This window comes from Ylistrum balloti, unplaced genomic scaffold, assembly GCF_031769215.1.
Source record: "Ylistrum balloti isolate Yb309-2 unplaced genomic scaffold, AGI_CSIRO_Ybal_v1 Utg370464, whole genome shotgun sequence".
Classification (NCBI taxonomy): domain Eukaryota; kingdom Metazoa; phylum Mollusca; class Bivalvia; order Pectinida; family Pectinidae; genus Ylistrum; species Ylistrum balloti.
In genome coordinates this window covers 483,723-502,563 of record NW_026782306.1, presented here as the reverse complement: position 1 = coordinate 502,563, position 18,841 = coordinate 483,723, and the positions used below count along the sequence as shown (strand labels likewise).

Sequence of the window (18,841 nt, the reverse complement as noted above, 5' to 3'; positions counted from 1 at the left end):
TTTTTCGTGTTGAAAATGAAACACCACATTAGATCTGTCAACTAACACGTTTCCAGCTCCCTTTCAACCTAGAAACATAAACAACGTATACATATACTAGAATTATGTGTGACTAGTTTCATGCTCCCATGCTTCTGACCAGATTTTTGCTTTTCACGGAGTTTTTTGCGAGTTTCTAAACAATTAAGCGAGTCATGCTTTTCTTTACATCAAATACATCATTCGTTTTTACACCGTAACATGTGCTATTTAGGGAAAACGGAGCTAAAAAATTACACCCAGAAGAAATATGACAATAAAATGCATTAAAAGAATGTCTTTATTAGATGTGGAGCGGTTATCTTAATAAGGCCTGGCACGAAACGATAACCGGAAATCGATAAAAAGCGCCCTCTAGGGAGCAATGGCTATGGCAGAAAGCATTCTGCATGCTCATCGAGATCTCGTTTTACGCAACGAGTTGTTATATGAATATCCCAAATCTCATCATGCTTCGCAAGCGTGGAGCAGATCGCGACTGTCCCGGAACAACACCCATTAAATGGTTGAATCTGTTCTCGCCTATAAAACAGAACAGTAACTAGAACACCAAACTCCCCTTTATTATACCAGCATGTGCCACTAAAATTCCTGACCAATGCAATTAACTGGACTGTATAAAGATAAGCACACCGGAAACATCAGAAACAGACGATATGATATAAATTGCCGGAGACAGTCTGCTCCAGATCGTTAGTTAACTTATCGATGTTGGGATGGGCCGGGATTTTATATGGTATAAATTCGTCAAGGAAAGCCCAAGACTTCTAGTGTTCACCAAAATGTTCCAGCTGCGGGGATACAAGTATATTCCAAACAAAGGAACCAGCCAGTTCATACAGAAGTGATATAAAACACGACCTGTATGTAAATAAATGTATTATATACCACTAAATTCTCCTCTTTGGCTGAAGTTGGAGGTCACTTGAAATTTAGTACAATTTCCTTTCGCAAAATATTCTTTACAAACTAAATAAAAAAAATCTTGACGATAACGATGAAAAATGACCGAGCGTTTTTCGTAATGGTGGAAGTTCCATCGATTTTTGCACTGAAATGGCATGTCTTGTGTCTGTAACTACCAAGACAAATGAAGGAATCTGTATGATAGATGGCGCTGATGTAGTCGGTCGTTCTAATGAACGCCATGCTACACACACACACACATGACTAACGCATCGCCGTCATCAATCTCTTCTTTAAATTCGATGACCGGACTTCTGTTAAATTTAGTATTGAACAGCCAACATCAATTTGATAAGGATGATCAGAAAAATTGGTCATCTACTGTGTTTCTTGGTCGGTATTTTTATATTCATTATATCGGGGTTAAACGTCCTCACTACAGCCAGGGTCATATGAGGAAGATGTTAATAGGGACAACCAACAACAAGGGTCATATGAGGAAGATGTTAATAGGGACAACCAACAACAAGGGTCATATGAGAAGGGTGTTAAGATTGACACCAACAACCAGGGTCATATGAGGATGGGTGTTAATAGGGACACCAACAACCAGGGTCATATGAGGATGGGTGTTAATAGGGACACCAACAACCAGGGTAATATGAGAAGGGTGTTAAGAGGGACAACCAACAGTCAGGGTCATATGAGAAGGGTGTTAAGAGGGACACCAACAGTCAGGGTTATATGAGAAGGGTGTTAATAGGGACACCAACAGCCAGGGTTATATGAGGATGGGTGTTAATAGGGACACCAACAGCCAGGGTCATATGAGAAGGGTGTTAATAGGGACACCAACAGCCAGGGTTATATGAGAAGGGTGTTAATAGGGACACCAACAGCCAGGGTCATATGAGAGGGGTGTTAAGAAGGACAACCGACAGTCAGGGTTATATGAGAAGGGTGTTAATAGGGACACCAACAGCCAGGGTTATATGAGGATGGGTGTTAAGATTGACACCAACAACAAGGGTCATATGAGAAGGGTGTTAAGAGGGACAACCAACAGTCAGGGTCATATGAGAAGGGTGTTAAGAGGGACACCAACAGTCAGGGTTATATGAGAAGGGTGTTAATAGGGACACCAACAGCCAGGGTTATATGAGGATGGGTGTTAATAGGGACACCAACAGCCAGGGTCATATGAGAAGGGTGTTAATAGGGACAACCAACAGTCAGGGTTATATGAGAAGGGTGTTAATAGGGACACCAACAGCCAGGGTTATATGAGAAGGGTGTTAAGAAGGACAACCAACAGTCAGGGTTATATGAGAAGGGTGTTAATAGGGACACCAACAGCCAGGGTTATATGAGGATGGGTGTTAAGATTGACACCAACAACAAGGGTCATATGAGAAGGGTGTTAAGAGGGACAACCAACAGTCAGGGTCATATGAGAAGGGTGTTAAGAGGGACACCAACAGTCAGGGTTATATGAGAAGGGTGTTAATAGGGACACCAACAGCCAGGGTTATATGAGGATGGGTGTTAATAGGGACACCAACAGCCAGGGTCATATGAGAAGGGTGTTAATAGGGACAACCAACAGTCAGGGTTATATGAGAAGGGTGTTAATAGGGACACCAACAGCCAGGGTTATATGAGAAGGGTGTTAATAGGGACACCAACAGCCAGGGTCATATGAGAAGGGTGTTAAGAAGGACAACCAACAGTCAGGGTTATATGAGAAGGGTGTTAATAGGGACACCAACAGCCAGGGTTATATGAGGATGGGTGTTGAGATTGACACCAACAACAAGGGTCATATGAGAAGGGTGTTAAGAGGGACAACCAACAGCCAGGGTCATATGAGAAGGGTGTTAATAGGGACACCAACAGCCAGGGTCATATGAGGATGGGTGTTAAGATTGACACCAACAACAAGGGTCATATGAGAAGGGTGTTAAGAGGGACAACCAACAGTCAGGGTCATATGAGAAGGGTGTTAAGATTGACACCAACAACCAGGGTCATATGAGAAGGGTGTTAAGAGGGACAACCAACAGCCAGGGTCATATGAGAAGGGTGTTAATAGGGACACCAACAGCCAGGGTCATATGAGGATGGGTGTTAAGATTGACACCAACAACAAGGGTCATATGAGAAGGGTGTTAAGAAGGACAACCAACAGCCAGGGTCATATGAGAAGGGTGTTAAGATTGACACCAACAACCAGGGTCATATGAGAAGGGTGTTAAGAGGGACAACCAAGAGTCAGGGTCATATGAGAAGGGTGTTAAGATTGACACCAACAGTCAGGGTCATATGAGAAGGGTGTTAATAGGGACACCAACAGCCAGGGTCATATGAGAAGGGTGTTAAGAGGGACACCAACAGCCAGGGTCATATGAGCAGGGTGTTAAGAGGGACACCAACAACCAGGGTCATATGAGAAGGGTGTTAAGAGGGACAACCAACAGTCAGGGTCATATGAGAAGGATGTTAAGAGGGACAACCAACAGTCAGGGTCATATGAGAAGGGTGTTAATAGGGACACCAACAGTCAGGGTTATATGAGAAGGGTGTTAAGAGGGACAACCAACAGCCAGGGTCATATTAGAAGGGTGTTAAGATGGATAACCAACAACCAGGGTCATATGAGAAGGGTGTTAAGAGGAACATTAAGGGGGTGAAAATGATAGAAAGAAAGAGGAGACAGGAAAGGGAGGAAAACATTTAGTTCCAAGTGTTGCGATAGGGAAAGCATACATTACTTAGTAGACTTGCAAAAGTCATTTCAGTATGACCTTGAACCCCCGAGCATGCTTTGGAGCACTTTAATTCGCTTCCTAAGGCTATGAAATCTCCGATGCCTCCTTAGAAGATGACAGACTACATCGGAGACCCCCCCTCTCACCCCCTATCCCAGAAAACACGCATCCGCTAGTAAAGAACTGGCAGCAAGGAAATGAAGGTAATTAAGAGCACCTGTAAAATACATACCTGTACCCGATCGCGTGTATCATCACAAATACGGGAGAGACACCTGTAAAATACATACCTGTACCCGATCGCGTGTATCATCACAAATACGGGAGAGACACCTGTAAAATACATGCCTGTACCCGATCGCGTGTATCATCACAAATACGGGAGATACACCTGTAAAATACATACCTGTACCCGATCGCGTGTATCATCACAAATACGGGAGATACACCTGTAAAATACATACCTGTACCCGATCGCGTGTATCATCACAAATACGGGAGAGACACCTGTAAAATATATACCTGTACCCGATCGCGTGTATCATCACAAATACGGGAGAGACACCTGTAAAATACATACCTGTACCCGATCGCGTGTATCATCACAAATACGGGAGAGACACCTGTAAAATACATACCTGTACCCGATCGCGTGTATCATCACAAATACGGGAGAGACACCTGTAAAATATATACCTGTACCCGATCGCGTGTATCATCACAAATACGGGAGAGACACCTGTAAAATACATACCTGTACCCGATCGCGTGTATCATCACAAATACGGGAGAGACACCTGTAAAATACATACCTGTACCCGATCGCGTGTATCATCACAAATACGGGAGAGACACCTGTAAAATACATACCTGTACCCGATCGCGTGTATCATCACAAATACGGGAGAGACACCTGTAAAATACATGCCTGTACCCGATCGCGTGTATCATCACAAATACGGGAGAGACACCTGTAAAATACATACCTGTACCCGATCGCGTGTATCATCACAAATACGGGAGAGACACCTGTAAAATACATACCTGTACCCGATCGCGTGTATCATCACAAATACGGGAGATACACCTGTAAAATACATACCTGTACACGATCGCGTGTATCATCACAAATACGAGAGATACACCTGTAAAATACATACCTGTACCCGATCGCGTGTATCATCACAAATACGGGAGAGACACCTGTAAAATACATACCTGTACCCGATCGCGTGTATCATCACAAATACGGGAGATACACCTGTAAAATATATACCTGTACCCGATCGCGTGTATCATCACAAATACGGCAAATCATAAACTGAGGCTGAAGTACAGTTGAATAACACTGCTGCTTATTTTACATTGTATGGTTAAGTCCGATATGTGTTACTTTGTACACTATAACGGTAAAATTAAATTGACGAAACCATTTATCATTAGGTTTTGTCCGAGCGTGATGATAACACAAAGGAATATAAGTTAATTATTATGACTAGAGACTCCCTCTTAATTTTTTGCCATAGGTAATGGATCGAGATTAGTCCACATTATATGTTAAACTCTGCACTTCTTGTTCGAGTTTTTTGTCACATGGTCTAAGGATTCTCAGTTATCTCCCTTTACCACTTACACAGACGTTAACGGAAGGATGAGAAATGCTTTCAGTCTTTGGCATTTTTAGTTTATTTTTTTTTATATTTCTTTACAATGAATTATCAGTTCGAATTGAATCAAACTTCAATTTAGCAATTATGCTAAAGTACATAGTCCTTTAACATTATCTCTTTTTTAATTTTCTGAACTAATGTGAAATATGACAAAACTAATGACATTTAATACTATCCCGTTCTCTTTAAGAACAACATCCACTGTAATACAGCATCCTTTCCAGATCTTTATGTTGACCTACTGTAGACGGAAATCCGTTTTTATTTGACATAATTAAGACAAAAGCGTTGTGTTATACTGTACCGGGGGATGAGATTGAGAGCCTAATTCCAGACAAGTGAGATAGTGTAGCAACAGGGAGCAGCAAGAGGCACGCGACAACGAAAGTCTCATTAGGCCCGCCGACATTGATTTTTGACTTACAGGAGAGTTCACAAGGGTACAATCGTACAGTGCTACTCTCCAGAGATTGACTAACCTTTTGACACCATGGCTGATTGCAGCACAAGCCTTGATAAATTAGGACCTCATGTTACTCTTCAAAATTCGACTTCAGACACATGTCAAGGTAGAATTCAATGATTGGTCGATAATTTGTCTGAAATCAGATTATGTCACATGGTTCAACCACACAGACGTAATCGGTTTTCATTTGTCCTGAGACTAACGTTCGAATCAGAGTGAATCACGTTGCTTGGATACGAAACTACGGGTCTTTTTTTATTTCACAAATGTAGTTTTCAAGATATAAAAATCCAATCGCTGTAAAACCTTGATAACTCGAACCGAGTGTAGGTGTATACCGCTATTTCACTTGTGTAAGTTAAATAGTCGGGTATCTCGAGTTATTTCAATGTTAATTGTACTATATTATAGAACAGTGTTCACGCGAAAATATTTCATGCAAGACGTCCATTGTAGAATTTCATTTCGTGTATTTAAGTCCTTCGATATTTACCTTTCTGTCGTGTATCTAAGTCCTTCTAGATTTCCATTTATGTTGTGTAGTTAAGTCGTTCGAGATTTACCTTTCTGTCGTGTATTTTAGTCCTCCGAGAATTACCTTTCTGTCGTGTATTTAAATCCTTCGAGATTTACCTTTCTGTCGTGTATTTAAATCCTTCGAAATTTACCTTTCTGTCGTGTATTTTAGTCCTTCGAGATTTACCTTTCAGTCGTGTATTTAAGTCCTTCGAGATTTACCTTTCAGTCGTGTATTTTAGTCCTTCGAGATTTACCTTTCAGTCGTGTATTTTAGTCCTTCGAGATTTTCCTTTCTGTCGTGTATTTTAGTCCTTCGAGATTTACCTTTCAGTCGTGTATTTAAGTCCTTCGAGATTTACCTTTCAGTCGTGTATTTTAGTCCTTCGAGATTTACCTTTCAGTCGTGTATTTTAGTCCTTCGAGATTTTCCTTTCTGTCGTGTATTTAAATACTTCGAGATTTACCTTTCTGTCGTGTATTTAAATACTTCGAGATTTACCTTTCTGTCGTGTATTTAAATCCTTCGAGATTTATCTTTCTGTCGTGTATTTAAGTGCTTCGAGATTTACCTTTCTGTCGTGTATTTCAGTCCTTCGAGATTTACCTTTCTGTCGTGTATTTAAATCCTTCGAGATTTACCTTTCTGTCGTGTATTTAAGTGCTTCGAAATTTACCTTTCTGTCGTGTATTTCAGTCCTTCGAGATTTACCTTTCTGTCGTGTATTTAAGTCCTTCGAGATTTACCTTTCTGTCGTGTATTTAAGTCCTTCGAGATTTACCTTTCTGTCGTGTATTTAAGTGCTTCGAAATTTACCTTTCTGTCGTGTATTTAAGTCCTCCGAGAATTACCTTTCTGTCATGTATTTTAGTCCTTCGAGATTTACCTTTCTGTCGTGTATTTCAGTCCTTCGAGAATTACCTTTCTGTCGTGTATTTAAGTCCTTAGAGATTTATCTTTCTGTCGTGTATTTTAGTCCTTCGAGATTTACCTTTCTGTCGTGTATTTAAATCCTTCGAGATTTACCTTTCTGTCGTGTATTTAAATCCTTCGAGATTTACCTTTCTGTCGTGTATTTAAGTCCTTCGAGATTTACCTTTCTGTCGTGTATTTAAGTCCTTCGAGATTTACCTTCGAGATTTACCTTTCTGTCGTGTATTTAAGTCCTCCGAGAATTACCTTTCTGTCGTGTATTTTAGTCCTTCGAGATTTACCTTTCTGTCGTGTATTTAAGTCCTTCGAGATTTACCTTTCTGGATTTACCTTTCTGTCGTGTATTTAAGTCGTTCGAGATTTACCTTTCTGTCGTGTATTTAAATCCTTCGAGATTTACCTTTCTGTCGTGTATTTAAGTCCTTCGAGATTTACCTTTCTGTCGTGTATTTAAATCCTTCGAGATTTACCTTTCTGTCGTGTATTTAAATCCTTCGAGATTTACCTTTCTGTCGTGTATTTAAGTCCTTCGAGATTTACATTTCTGTCGTGTATTTAAGTCCTTCGAGATTTATCTTTCTGTCGTGTATTTAAGTGCTTCGAGATTTACCTTTCTGTCGTGTATTTAAGTCCTTCGAGATTTACCTTTCTGTCGTGTATTTAAGTCCTTCGAGATTTACCTTTCTGTCGTGTATTTAAGTCCTTCGAGATTTACCTTTCTGTCGTGTATTTAAATCCTTCGAGATTTACCTTTCTGTCGTGTATTTAAATCCTTCGAGATTTACCTTTCTGTCGTGTATTTAAATCCTTCGTTTATTTCTGTCGTGTATTTAAATACTTCGAGATTTACCTTTCTGTCGTGTATTTAAATACTTCGAGATTTACCTTTCTGTCGTGTATTTTAGTCGTTCGAGATTTACCTTTCTGTCGTGTATTTAAATACTTCGAGATTTACCTTTCTGTCGTGTATTTAAATCCTTCGAGATTTACCTTTCTGTCGTGTATTTAAGTCCTTCGATATTTACCTTTCTGTCGTGTATTTAAGTCCTTCGAGATTTATCTTTCTGTCGTGTATTTAAGTGCTTCGAGATTTACCTTTCTGTCGTGTATTTAAATCCTTCGAGATTTACCTTTCTGTCGTGTATTTAAATCCTTCGAGATTTACCTTTCTGTCGTGTATTTAAGTCCTTCGAGATTTATCTTTCTGTCGTGTATTTAAGTCCTTCGAAATTTACCTTTCTGTCGTGTATTTAAATCCTTCGAGATTTACCTTTCTGTCGTGTATTTAAGTCCTTCGAGATTTACCTTTCTGTCGTGTATTTAAATCCTTCGAGATTTACCTTTCTGTCGTGTATTTAAATCCTTCGAAATTTACCTTTCTGTCGTGTATTTAAATCCTTCGAGATTTACCTTTCTGTCGTGTATTTAAGTCCTTCGAGATTTACCTTTCTGTCGTGTATTTAAATCCTTCGAGATTTACCTTTCTGTCGTGTATTTAAATCCTTCGAGATTTACCTTCGAGATTTACCTTTCTGTCGTGTATTTAAGTCCTTCGAGATTTACCTTTCTGTCGTGTATTTAAAACCTTCGAGATTTACCTTTCTGTCGTGTATTTAAATCCTTCGAGATTTACCTTTCTGTCGTGTATTTAAATCCTTCGAGATTTATCTTTCTGTCGTGTATTTAAGTGTTTACCTTTCTGTCGTGTATTTAAGTCCTTCGAGATTTACCTTTCTGTCGTGTATTTAAATCCTTCGAGATTTATCTTTCTGTCGTGTATTTAAGTGCTTCGAGATTTACCTTTCTGTCGTGTATTTAAGTCCTTCGAGATTTACCTTTCTGTCGTGTATTTAAATCCTTCGAGATTTACCTTTCTGTCGTGTATTTAAGTCGTTCGAGATTTACCTTTCTGTCGTGTATTTAAATCCTTCGAGATTTACCTTTCTGTCGTGTATTTAAGTCCTTCGAGATTTATCTTTCTGTCGTGTATTTAAGTCGTTCGAGATTTACCTTTCTGTCGTGTATTTAAATCCTTCGAGATTTACCTTTCTGTCGTGTATTTAAGTCCTTCGATATTTACCTTTCTGTCGTGTATTTAAGTCCTTCGAGATTTAAATCTTTCCTTTCTGTCGTGTATTTAAGTCCTTCGAGATTTACCTTTCTGTCGTGTATTTAAAACCTTTCTGTCTGTATTTAAGTCCTGTATTTAGATTTATCTTTCTGTCGTGTATTTAAATCCTTCGAGATTTACCTTTCTGTCGTGTATTTAAGTCCTTCGAGATTTATCTTTCTGTCGTGTATTTAAGTCCTTCGAAATTTACCTTTCTGTCGTGTATTTAAATCCTTCGAGATTTACCTTTCTGTCGTGTATTTAAGTCCTTCGAGATTTACCTTTCTGTCGTGTATTTAAGTCCTTCGAGATTTACCTTTCTGTCGTGTATTTAAATCCTTCGAGATTTACCTTTCTGTCGTGTATTTAAATACTTCGAGATTTACCTTTCTGTCGTGTATTTAAATACTTCGAGATTTACCTTTCTGTCGTGTATTTAAGTCCTTCGAGATTTATCTTTCTGTCGTGTATTTAAGTCCTTCGAAATTTACCTTTCTGTCGTGTATTTAAGTCCTTCGAAATTTACCTTTCTGTCGTGTATTTAAGTCCTTCGAGATTTATCTTTCTGTCGTGTATTTAAGTCCTTCGAGATTTTCCTTTCTGTCGTGTATTTAAATCCTCCGAGATTTACCTTTCTGTCGTGTTGTTTTACAGTTCAATATTTCACGAGCCCTTTAATTGTTAAATCCTATTTATGGTGTGATTAGACTCATGCTGCAAATCGTAGCCGGTTAGACAGGGTTGCTTAAAGTATTTCGATCAATTCATATCCACGGACAGCCTGGTCAGAGACTATTCTGTGTCGTTCCGACTTTGAGTTTTGTCTGAAACATATTTCGTTACTGTTCAGTTGCTGAGTTATGACATCTGGAAGTCATTTTTACAAAGTTCCTAAACTGCTGTCGCAATTTGCTCGAATTTATTTTACTTTCATTTCTTAGTTTGAGTGACCCTTTTGGAAAGTGACATACATTTTTCAGATTTTAGTTAAACAAATGAATGAAGTGATAATATTACCCAAGCAAATTTTCGTTGATAATCTTTTCCACAATACAACGTTATTATCAAACTGGAGTTCCTTTAAGAAAGGCCACGAGAACATAAAAGAATGATATACGGAACGGTTTTGAGGAGTTTTCATTTTGTCGAACCTCTGAAAAACGAGTGTAAGATTCTGTTTATCACATATAACTTTTGGTGACGTCAAAATGCAATGTAGCATAACAAATAAAAAATGGGTGTAATGGGTGTTAATTTACTGGGTAGATAGGCGATAACATATATCTGTTAATACAACTTATAAGGACTCTCTAAAATGACAAGCAAAAATACCTCGTGTATTAAGACAATTGAGGCAATTAATTGACGTCATCAGCTGTAAGGTCGTGACGTTTCCAATATATAAGATACAAACATTAGTATAACATTAGCTCTGGACCATTAAACAGAACAAACGCCGCTTCACGTTTGCGTGTAGACACTTCGTTATCGAAATCAGGAAAGTACACTCTATGAATAGACGTGTTTTTTTAGTCATCCTCTGAAACTTAATTGAATAAATAACCACTTCCGATAAATATAATTCTGAAAATATGTCTTGAATGCAGAACCAATATTTCATATCCTCCAAAGAACTTTGAGCGTCCATTCTACAAATAAAACGGTTCGATTTGATGCCCGGATGTCGTAATGTACATGCCTTAAGTCAGACAGCTTGTCAACCATCTTTCACCTACAATGTTACGCCAAAGTTTACAGCTTAACACAACAACTATGATGTTTTGTTTGAATTTGTTTGACGCAAAGAAATTTGAACTTATAAAAAGATTAATAAAAGTAGCTGTTCACCGCCTAGAGAATTGGATTACCTCAACCCGAAGGGACAGTTACCGAACACTAGGTTTGCCGAGTTTTTGCGAACTTATTAATCTTTTCACGAGGTTGAGATCACCTTGTCGTACCCTCAAAAGGTCCCGATAGTTACTTTATCTTACCAGTTTTTTTGTGCTAATTTACGCGTGCAGCTGTTTTCATTACAAAGCTATGCAGTCATACCATTGTCCAGAGTAAGGTTTACCCACGTATCCCCTGGGGTATGACAAAGAAAATCTTACCCGACTAAAAGCAAAGCTTCATTTATCTAGTACAACAGAAAATAAAAACTTGACAAAGCGGAATTAGATTTTGTTATTTTCTATCAGAAAGATCAATTGGAGATGAAACCCACTCGATCACCCTGCTAGTTCATGACTACGATCGTGATGAGGGATGTCTGTATTTGTCGACTACAAGGATGATCTTCAGATACAGTCGTACATATATTGTAGGGATATTCATGTCAGAAAGTCGATGTCTGACCCTCGTCGACCTAATACAGCAAAGACCACTCCTCGGGAATACTTAAAGACGACTGGCCTGCTCCGGATATAGAAACAACTAAATTACGAAACGGATTGCTAACATATTCGGAACAGTTTGGAATTATTCGACTGCTTCAAAGGGCAGTCACCGGTAGCACAGGATAGACAGGGAAAAAGTGCAACTAGAATGTTTGTAAAAGCGTCATGCTTCCAAATAGTTTCGGACGACAGAATATGATATATATATATGGATGACCAGTCTCCTCCTATGCTTGAGGATTTGTTGATGTTGACTGACATTGTCTCATTAACATTTTAACAAAATAATAATATCCGTCAAGAAAGTAAGATATAGACCACACCAGACGTCCCTGTTTACGTGATGTACATCCACACCAGACGTCCCTGTTTACGTGATGTACATCCACACCAGACGTCCCTGTTTACGTATGTACATCCACACCAGACGTCCCTGTTTACGTATGTACATCCACACCAGACGTCCCTGTTTACGTATGTACATCCACACCAGACGTCCCTGTTTACGTATGTACATCCACACCAGACGTCCCTGTTTACGTATGTACATCCACACCAGACGTCCCTGTTTACGTATGTACATCCACACCAGACGTCCCTGTTTACGTGATGTACATCCACACCAGACGTCCCTGTTTACGTATGTACATCCACACCAGACGTCCCTGTTTACGTATGTACATCCACACCAGACGTCCCTGTTTACGTGATGTACATCCACACCAGACGTCCCTGTTTACGTGATGTACATCCACACCAGACGTCCCTGTTTACGTATGTACATCCACACCAGACGTCCCTGTTTACGTATGTACATCCACACCAGACGTCCCTGTTTACGTGATGTACATCCACACCAGACGTCCCTGTTTACGTATGTACATCCACACCAGACGTCCCTGTTTACGTAATGTACAAGTTTACGTTAGAATAGCATGGTTATGTAATATGTTAGGTACGGAATAACTAAGATACAATGTTACTAAGACATTATTACTAATACAAACATTGTTACCTAACTATACAACAATGTTACTAACGTATTTGTTACTAAGAGACCGTGTTACTAAAACAAACATTGTTATCTAGATACAACAATGTTACTAAGATATTTGTTACTTAGAGACAGTGTTACGAAAACAAACATTGTTATCTAGATACAACAATGTTACTAAGATATTTGTTACTTAGAGACAGTGTTACGAAAACAAACATTGTTATCTAGATACAACAATGTTTCTAAGATATTTATTACTAAGAGACAGTGTTACTAATAAACATTGTTACCTAACTATACAACAATGTTACTAACGTATTTGTTACTAAGAGACAGTGTTTTTTTTTTTTTTTTATTTATTTTGTTTTTCAAGATTTTACAAAGGTATGCAACACACGATATATACTAGACTCACATACACATACACACCCTAGCACACATCACACTACACCCATGTACACTCACTCAAAACATGCACTCATTATTTCCTACTCTTTCCTCTTTGCTGACATGACATACAATGTACTACTGTGTTTCATTCACACGCCCCAATAATAATACAAACTCAATGACTGCTGTCATCATCATCATCATCATCATCATCATCATCATCATCATCATCATCATCATCATCATCATCATCATCATCATCATCATCATCACCATCGTCATCATCATCACATAGTTATCATCATGATCATCGTATCATCATCACTTCATTATCATGATCATCACCATATCATCATCATCATCATCATCATCATCATCATCCATCATCATCATCATCATCACTATCATATCATCATCAGCAGTAACACATATTCAGCATTGTAATCATCATATCATCATCACCACTTCATCATCAACCTTTCATCCTCATTATCACATCATACACTGATCAACAACAGAGCTGTTTATTATTATTAGTGTTTTGCCTCATCATCATCTATTCACACCTAATCCCCAAACTTTATTCAAAATTATATGTTTTCAATAGTGTAATCCCAAACCAGAAGTGCAAGCATGGATTGGGAGTAGCGAGATACGCCCCACATAACAGCCTTTCCATGTTGCAACTTCTGCTTGTTTGATACAAAGTGTAATTCACGTTAAAAAAAAACATAAAAAAATAATTGAGGTGTGAATAGCTGGTGATGATTCTTTGTTATCTGCCCTTGTTGTCAAAGATTACACAGAGCATAGTACAGCCAGACTAAATGATAGCATAGAGGAAATATCAATAATTAACATTATACATAGATTGCTCTCTCTCACTGAATCATTCTCTACAATTAAAGAAACAGACAAAGCGATGAAAACAGAAATAGGAAGATAGGGGATGGGGAGGGGGGAATGACATAAGAAGTCCATGGGATGTTGAAACAAATTTTTAGCTAAAGACAGTGAAACAAAGATATGACAGCACTGTCAAGGATAAAAAGTATTATAATTATTTAAATATTCAACTGGATAAGATTTTCCCATTTTTTCCAATCATTTGTGAAATTTTGTTTGTAAGACGTGTTTTTGCTATTTGAAATATATTTTTGAACAGAATAGTGATTTTGTATAATCTTTACAATGGCGTTGATATTGAGAGTAGCATGGAGGCATCTTGTTATATATATATAATGTTTAATCATAAGAATTACTTCATTGTCAACTCTAAAGCTAGGGCTATTGTTCCTTTTAATTCCAAGTATAAAAGACCGTTTGTTGACTGAGAATGGTATTAATAAAGAATCTGTTAGTGTTTCAAATGATTGTAAAAAGTTTTGCACTTCCTGACATTCCCAAAGGAGATGAGTGATCGATTCTCTTTCTGAGTTGCATAGATTACAAAGTGGACTGGACACAAGTGAGACAGTGTTACTAAAACAAACATTGTTACCTAACTATACAACAATGTTACTAACGTATTTGTTACTAAGAGACAGTATTACCACGATAAATTATTTCTGTTCCAGAGTTACAATAATTCGGTCGTGGTCGCTTATATTGGCACAAAAGCCGACCATGCCTTTAAAACTGGGTCAATTTGAAATTAACTGACTAATGATCTTATATCATTTAATCAAGTAACTATCGAAAACAGATAACTAATTCAAAGACCTAGTAGCTAATAGACATAAAGACTAGAAAGCAAAATAGATACTAGATAAGTAAATAAAAGATTGTCCCAGACGGAGTGTGTACGAAACATGTAGCGGTTAGACACTGTTACAATGTGATTAAGCAATTTACGAGACAAAGTTAGTAGACGATGGTTTTTTCTCGTGACCGAGTTCTCTGACAGAGACATATTGTGTATATATGTGTGTGGTATGTTTTGTCGTAAAACCTAGTATTCCAACGTAACCTCTGTGTTGTGATATCGATTTTGTGAACTGTTCACACACTACCGTAGAGGTCTGATATGATACTGGCAAACTGTCGGCACGGACAGTGTGTACCCGACATCATCACACTATAGGGGTTCATCAACTTTGTCTTATTAATTACGTCAGGGAGCGCAGTATTGGCGGACAAGCAACAAGACTACGCCTGTCTGTCCGTCCGTTGAATTTCCTGTGGAGACGGTCACGCGTGTGTATAGCTGGTCGTTATAAACAGTTGAAAACGTACAAGTGACAGCAGATTTCTTTTTCATCGGATAGTGAATATAATATGTTATATTGAGATTGATTTGCACCTACTGACGACCATTGTCACGCGCAATCATTATTGATTACATAAATCAAAGAGATATTACATTAGATTACAAACCTTGTGAAGACTTGTAGTGTTTGGCAGTTTTGTGCGGAGGACTCATCGAACTACACGTGCTGTTTCTGAAGCCAATATAGTTGTCTTTGTAATATCCTGGATATAGTCTGACTTGTTCCGATAAAGGACATGGCTTTCACGTGCATACGTACACCGGATGTGTAATTTGTCACACCCCATATTTGGAATGTTGATTATACTAATTGTTTAATGCACTGACAAACCTTTCCTATGTTCTTTGCAGTTCTAATCATGGTCTACTTTGTGTTTGCCGGGGAGGAGGATTGTTTAGCACGTAAGTAACCTTGATTTATTATTATTTTTTGAAATATTCACAGAAAAAATCCTAAATCCAGATAATTTCATCGAGCTAGATGTTTGCATTCTCCGAATGAGTCGAATATATGGCACAAACATTTAAACTTGTTTTTGTTAGAATAGATGCTCTGCTCACCAAGTGAATAAAAGTTAAACTGTGACATATAAACACTATAAAAAGAAAAGAATCATATTTACTTTATATATTCTGATCATTTATTGATTCATCAATTATTAATCATGTTAAGATCTCTTATCCTCCACCACTATTGATGGCTTTCGTAAAAACGCTTCGGTGTCCTATTGAGGACTTAAATTAGATTCATGTTAGAAAAAAAAACATGTGTTTCGAACTAGGAAGACCTCATATATTGTCACGCAAAATGTGTGTTTGGACCGTCGCGTGATGCCAGGGTTTTGCCCTCGGGTTAGACATTACTTCTTTGCTCTTGATAGAATGCGTCGTGTCTCCCGCATTATTTTCAATGAGGCTCTGAATTCACATTGACTCTTCAGTGACGTACTTAATTATATCCAACTCCGTATATAGACATGTTAAAACATCAATTAGTTTTCTGGTGGATATTTATTTGAAATGCAATGCCTGAACTCGATCGGCAAACGTAAACGAAGTACTACGCCTGTTAATTTACTTCCAATTGTTACGTTGGGTGGTCAAAGGTTTCCTCCCCTTGTTTAACCGATGAACGTCCGTTTTCTGAACATTTAACATCTGCTGTTTTTTTACACTTAAAATGCATTGATTCTGAACTACTGTTGCTGCTGACATAAAAAAAAACTTGCCAACCTGAAGAAAATGTTTCATAAACACTTGTAATCGTATGCAATGTGGAACGTCTGTCAGGTGTTGTTGGTTCTTGTTCACTCTTTTGACTTTGGCGTTGTTTATTAGCACGTTAACCCGGAAGTAGAACAACTTCCTTCGAAAAAGTTCATCATACGGACAACGTACGAAATAAACATAAGATCAAAACGATATTAATTTGTTTGTTGACTTTTGAAGTTTGTTCATTGTTACCTTTGCAGCGGTTTATCGCATTAACTTTGTATTTGAACCTTTAACTAACTGGTCACTCTGGCTGTCTCACATATTTTGTTCTTCTAATTTTGTTTTTAAACAAACTAAAACGAATCATTTCTCTATCTCTCTTCTTTCTTTTCTTCTTAAAAATTGCCATATTTGGAAATACATTAACTGGGAATTTTCACGCGACCCGTACATGTATATTTGCAAGGAACCTGGCCGATTTAGTGGTTAGTTAGGACGAAGATTGTAGCAATGACATTTCTTTAAATGTCATTTCATCCACTTTGAACGTCACTGTTTACTAAGCTGAAATGAACGCTCTGTTGTTTTATCTCTAATAGGACCTCTTCATGTCGAATACGCCGTTCGAAAACTAAATTATCGATTTGCTTGTGACATGCACACAAACTATTTCATAATGACTTATATTTTTTTATGATACCATTAACTTTCGTGTAAATGAAATTGAGAAGAGTAAGAAAGAAAAACAGATTAAATGTTTGCCCTTCCTTTTCATTTCTCCTCCATCCCCCCCCCCCCTCTCCAATTTTGAGATGAGGTAGCTAATTTATCTTTGTAGTACCTGTTATCGGAAAGCGGACTTTCCGGTCAGTCTCATGCCTTACTTAACTCTCCGTTTGTAAAATTGCTCATAAAGGTAGAAAAGATAGAAACAGTCGTGGCTATTGTTTTCCTTATTTATCGTGTTTGTTTACCAATTTGAGATCGATGAATATCCTATCGTTTTCTTCAAATTTTACTCGGAATTACAGAGGGTTGAGTCGAGATGTCATTAATCAAGTTCAGTGCTCGATTCTGCATCATATGTTTAAATTGTTGATGTGTATCTGTTTATCGGGTTTTGTCTTAATATCTTCTGGATTTCGCAATAACATAGCTTGTTAACATTCCAGATCTTCTTAAATATTGATGAGATGAGATCTCGATTGTTTTGTTTGTGAGTAAGAAAGAAATCACATGTTTTATAAAATTACATTTTAACACAAACAGCAAAAAGACATCGATGTTTTACAAAACGTACCGACATATCATAGTATTGGAATGATCCCAGAGGCAGTTGTAACACCTGGAGGGAAGTTCTAGTGCTAGCAAATTTATCGACATGATAAATTGCTGAGCTTGTGTTTTATTGAAAGGCATAGCAAACTAAAGCATGAATATTGCATTAGGGTTGTGAGTTGAGGTGAAAATCAATAAATCAATTAATATTATTTCATTTCAACCAAGAAAATAAAAAAATAAATCAAATAAAAACCAGGCGTTTCTTCATATCACAACTAAATGCGTTTTGTCTTTCAAAAATCATTGAAACGAAGTGCTTTTAAGTGCATCTCTAAAATACATTGCGCATCTCGGCTTTAAACATAAAAAAACCATTTGGATGAAATAGATTGGAATGTTGAGAGTTCAATCTATTTCGTACTTGAACGTGCAAATATATAATACCAAAACGTGAGCACGGAATAGTTTTACATTGTATTAAGTAGAGGTGCAAACGTTTTTATCATTTTGCCATTCATCTGTTCCGAAAAGATTAATCCAAGCTTTTAAATGAAACAGACTTTAACTCTGTAGTCGCAGAGAAATTGAATTTTCTCCGACGTATCTAACGAGTTTGATCCCCAATCAGTTTACACAAGGGGGGACTCCTTTCCTTTCACGAAGGCTTGATTTTAATGCTCTTTTCGTGTTTTGTCAAATGTTATATAATCAGATCAATACTTTCTACTCTATAGGTGATTTCATCAAGCATATTCTCTTCAGTTGGTATAATCTCTTAAACGCGAAAAGCTTTTCTCAAACAATACCAACATTGCTTAGCCTACGCGTCAGTGTATTAATGTATACTATCGCCGATACAGATATAAACAATATATATATAC

The 18,841-nt window shown here is 37.8% G+C and overlaps 1 protein-coding gene across 1 annotated transcript in view; it reads left to right on the top strand.

Moving 5' to 3' along the window:
• Positions 1-18,841, top strand: part of LOC132555236 (uncharacterized) — a 91,675-nt gene that overhangs the window by 53,898 nt on the left and 18,936 nt on the right. The window contains exon 2 of the mRNA XM_060219586.1: positions 15,816-15,866. Coding sequence (XP_060075569.1) covers positions 15,816-15,866 — 51 coding nt within the window. The remainder of the gene's footprint in view (positions 1-15,815; positions 15,867-18,841) is intronic.